The 5,183-nt window shown below is 37.2% G+C and overlaps 1 protein-coding gene across 1 annotated transcript in view; it reads left to right on the forward strand.

The window, feature by feature from the left end:
• The first annotated feature begins 3,739 nt into the window (after positions 1–3,739).
• Positions 3,740–5,183, forward strand: part of LOC103089364 (zinc finger protein 665-like) — a 32,504-nt gene continuing 31,060 nt past the window's right edge. The window contains 2 exon segments of the mRNA XM_082931142.1: positions 3,740–3,772; positions 4,496–4,649. Of these exon segments, the coding sequence (XP_082787268.1) occupies positions 3,740–3,772; positions 4,496–4,649 (187 nt within the window).

The raw sequence follows: 5,183 nt of genomic DNA on the forward strand, positions 1-5,183 counted from the left end.
AGAAAGAATATTTGTGGAAATAAGAGCTGAAAACCTCATAAGTTTATTTAAAAACTACAAATGTAGGAAACTCAACAAATTTCAAGTGGATAAACACATAGAGAGCCTGGGCAACATACATAACCAACTGTTAAAAGACAAAAAGAGAATGAGGAAAGTAGCAAACAGAAACAACTTATCGTATACAGGGATCCTCAATAAGATTAACACCCTATTACTCATCAGAAACTGGAGGCCAGGAAGGAGTCTGATGATATATTTAAAGTTTGAAAGGTTAAAAATAAAAAAAACTACCAGGAATTCATTATCAGGGAAAGTATGCCTTAAAACTGATAGTGAAATTTAGAGATGCCTACATAAACAAAAACTGAAGGAGTTCATGCTGACTCACTTATCCTACATGAAATATTAAATGGAGTTCTTTAGACTGAAATGAAAGGATAACAGCAGTACCTCAAAGCCATGGGAACAAATAAAGAACAGTGGTAATGTAACTACATAGGCATACCTAAAAGCCAGTATTATTGTATTTTCGATTTTTAACTCATTTTTTCCTATGCAACTTAAGAGACAAATGTGTAAAACAGTAATTGTAAATCTGTTACTGAGTGCAAAATGTATAAAGAAGGAATTTTTGATAATAACAATATAAAGGGGGACAGTAAGGAGCAATTGTTATATGCTATTAAAGCTAAGTGAGTATCAACTGGAACTCAGATATTAGTTTAATATAAACTAATAAACTGTAATTTCCAGGGTAACCACTAAGAAAATAATTTAAAAATATTCAGAAAAGTAAATACAAAGGGAATCCAAATGTTATGCACACAAAGACACAAAGAAGGAAGCAAGGGAGGAATTACAAAACAAAGAAGATATTGGACATATAGAAAGCAAATAGCTAAATGGCAGAAGCAATTCGTCCCTTGTTTAGAGTTACTTTAAATGAAAAAAGATTAAATTCTGCATTAAAAGGCAACAATTGCAGGAATTTAAAAAAATGATTCCACTGTATCTTTCTACAAAATGCTCACTTTAAGATACTCAAATAGGTTGAAAGTGAAAGGATAGAGAAAGATGTTCCATGGAAATAGTAATCAATCCTAGCTATTATAATATCAGACTAATAGACTTTAAGTCATAAAATTGTTACCAGCAATTTTTAAGGACATTATATATCAATAAAAGGATTGATCCATCAATATGATGAAACAACCATAAATAATATGCACATAACAACTAAACCCCAAATATTTTGAAGCAAAAATTGAAGAGAGATGGACAGTTCGACTATAATAGTTGGAGACTTCAGTACTCCCCTTATAATAAGTAGAGCAACCAGACGGAAGACCAATAAGGAAATAAAGGACCGAGCAACTCTGTAAACCAACGAGACGTAACAGACATGTACAGGACACTCCATGTAACAAAAACAGAGTGCACTCAAAATTAATAATGGAAGGGATATCCTTCATCTGAAAAGGCATGTTTATTAAAATCCCACAGCGGAGCTTCCCTGGTGGCGCAGTGGTTGAGACTCTGCCTGCCGATGCAGGGGACACGGGTTCGTGCCCCGGTCCGGGAAGATCCCACATGCCGCGGAGCGGCTGGGCCCGTGAGCCATGGCCGCTGGGCCTGCGCGTCCACAGCCTGTGCTCCGCAACGGGAGAGGCCACAACAGTGAGAGGCCCGTGTACCGCAAAAAAAAAAAAATCCCACAGCTAACATCATACTCACTGGTAGAAGACTGAAAACTTTCTTACAATGTTAGGCAGAAGACAACGAGCCCCATTTTGCAACTATACTTTGGTATTGTACTGGAAGTTGTAGCCACACAAATTAGAAAGAAAAGAAATAAAAGGTATCAAAATTGGAAAACAAGTCAAACTATATTTACAGGACACATGATGTCATATTTAGAAAGACCTAAAGAATCCTCAAAAAACTACTAGCGCTATAAGCAAATTTACTGAAGTTACAGAATACAGTATCAGTACTCAATATCAGTTGTGTTTCTGTACCTAGCAATCAACAAATTCAAAGTAAAACAATTCCATTTACAACAGCATCAAAAAGAATAAGAATTTAACCAAGGAAATGGAAGATTTATATAATGAATACTACAAGTATTGCTGAAATAAATGAAAAAAAAACTTAAATAAATGTAAAGATATCCTCTGTTCATGGATTGGAAGACTTAGAGTTGTTAAGATGGCGATACTCTCTGAAGTGTTATGAAGATTCAATGCAATCCTCATCAAATCCCAGCAGTCTCTATTGCACAAATGGAAAAGTTGATCCTAAAATTCATATTGGGGACTTCCCTGGTGGCGCAGTGGTTAAGAATCCACCTGCTAATGCAGGGGTCACGGGTTCGAGCCCTGGTCCAGGAAGATCCTACATGCTGAGGAGCAACTAAGCCCATGAGCCACAACTACTGATCCTGCGCTCTAGAGTCCATGAGCCACAACTACTGAAGCCTACGCACCTAGAGCCCGTGCTATACAACAACAGAAGCCACCGCAACGAAGAGTAGCCCCCACTTTCCGCAACTAGAGAAAGCCCGCATGCAACAACAAAGACCTAACACTGCCAAAAATAAATAAATCAAATAAATAAATTAAAATAAAATTCATAATAAATTTGAACAGACCCCAGATAACCAAAATAAATGTGAAAAAAGACAACAAAGTTGGAGGACTTACTGTTCCCAACATCAAACCTTAATACAAACCTAGAGTAATCAAGACTGGGGTTCTAGCATGAGGATAGAAATACAGATCAAACCAATAGAATGAGAGTCCACAAATAAACCCATACATCTATGGTCAATTCCTTTTTTTGCCAGGGTGCCAAGCATATACAATGGAAAAAGAATAGTCTCTTTAAGTGGTGCTGGGACAACTGGATATCCATGTGAAAGAGAATGAAATTGAACCTCTGCCTTTCTCCATATAAATAATTCAAAATGAATCAAAAACTAAATATAAGAGCTAAAACTATAAAACCCTTAGATGAATGCATAGGGGTAAATCTTCATGACCTTGGGCTTGGCAGTGGATTTTTTTGATGTGACACCAAAAGCAAAAAACAGAAAGACAAAATACATAAATTTGTCTTCAACAGAATTAATAATGGTTGTGCACTGAATGACACTGTCATGTAAGTGAAAACATAATCTACCAAATGGGAGGAAATATTTGCAAATCACATATCTGGTAAGGGTCTACTCTCTATAGAGTATATGAACGCCTACACATCAGCAACAAAAATACAAAGAACCCAATTATAAGTTGGTCAAAAGACTTCTAGTAGTTATTTCTCTGATCCTAAAATTCAAGAATAGAAGATATAGAAACAGCCAAGAAGCACATGAAAAGAAGTTCAACGAAATTAGTCATTAGGAAAATGCAAAATTAAAACCACAATGAGACATCATTTGGGACTTCCCTGGTGGTCCAGTGGTTAAGAATCTGCCTTCCAATGCAGCGGACACGGGTCCCATCCCTGGTTGGGGAACTAAGATCCCACATGCCTCTGGGCAACTAAGACTGCATGCCGCAACTACTGAGCCCGCACACCACAGCTAGAGAGAAGCCTACGCATGGCCACAAAAGATCCTGCATGCCGCAACTGAGACCTGACACAGCCAAAAATAATAAATTTTAAAAAAAGAGATATCATTTCACACCCACTAGGATGAGTATAATAAAATGCAAAATAGGAAGTATTGGTAAAAATGTGGAGAAATGAGAATCCTGACACATTGCTGGTAAAATGTACTGCTGTGGAAAACAGTGTGGCAGATCTTAAAAAGTTTAAACAACGTGATTCTAATTCCTCTCTAGGTATATACCAAAAAAAAATTGAAAACAGGTATTCACACACATATTTGTGCATGAAAGTTCCAGCAGCACTATTAACACTAGGCAAGAAGTGGTAACAAGCTAAATGGCCATCAAGGGATGAGTGAATAAGTAAAATGTGGTGTAGTCATAGAATTAAATATTATTCAGCCCTAAAAAAGGAATGTAGTACTGATAGATACTACATCATGGATGAACCAAAAACACCATTCTAAGTGAAAGAAACCACACAGAAAAGCTCATTTCATACCATTCCATTTATATGGAAATATCACAAATAGGTAAATGTGTAATTAGTGGTGTACAGGGATGGGGGCAAAGGAGAATGGGAAGCGATTGCTTAATGGGTAAATTTCCTTTAGCAGTGATAAAAATGTTTTTGAACTAAACAGGTGGTGTTTGTGCAACATTGTGAATGTACTAAATGCCTCTGAGTGATACCTTAAAATAGCGAACCTTATGTTACATGAATTTCACCTCAGTTGAAAAAAAATCGAGAAATGTAACTTTCTTAAAATTATCTTATGGATCAGTCAGAACATTTGCTCTAGCCAGAGCTGCTTCTGTAATTTTGTGTCAAACTCAGAAATCTCTCCTTGTCCACTTGGTAAAATATGTTTTCCTTTCAGGGACTGTTGACCTTCAAGGATGTGGCCATCACGTTCTCTCAGGAGGAGTGGGAATGCCTGGACCCTGCTCAGAGGGCCTTGTACAGGGACGTGATGTTGGAGACCTACAGGAACCTGCTCTCCCTGGGTGAGGATAACTCCTCTCTGGAAGTTGGTAACTACTGTATGTCTTTGCATTTTCCCTTCTGAGTCTTTTATGAGCCCCTAGCATGCTTGTGAGAGTTTCAAATCTCCTCTGTTCTTGAGAGAGTGATTGAAGCTGTTTGGATTCAGAATGAAAAGCCTTCATAATGTGGCTTATGACTCTATAACTTCTCGTTTCTTCAGATGTTCTGTATTCATGCTTGATTAGTGGTGGTTGTAGAACATCAGCAGTCAGAGAGCCTTATGGCAAATTTTTAAAAATATGTCATTCTGTGGTTTCACTCTTGTGCTTTTGATTCTGTAGTTCGTGGAAGAGAGCTAGATATCTGCATACTTAAAATAATCTAAGCATTCAGGAGGCAGTCAGTTGACTAATTTTTATAATACATTTCTAGACCCAACTATAATTTTCTTTCTTCTTAGCTGAACAAAGAGCTGGGCATGTGTTCTGGAACAGCATGTCATACTCCATTTTACTTTATGAATTGAAATCTCTCTTAAGCTGAATATTACCTCCATTTTAGAACAAGGGAAAGAGCCCTGG

Source organism: Lipotes vexillifer, unplaced genomic scaffold (genome assembly GCF_000442215.2).
Source record: "Lipotes vexillifer unplaced genomic scaffold, Lipotes_vexillifer_v1.1 scaffold553, whole genome shotgun sequence".
Taxonomy (NCBI): Eukaryota; Metazoa; Chordata; class Mammalia; order Artiodactyla; family Lipotidae; genus Lipotes; species Lipotes vexillifer.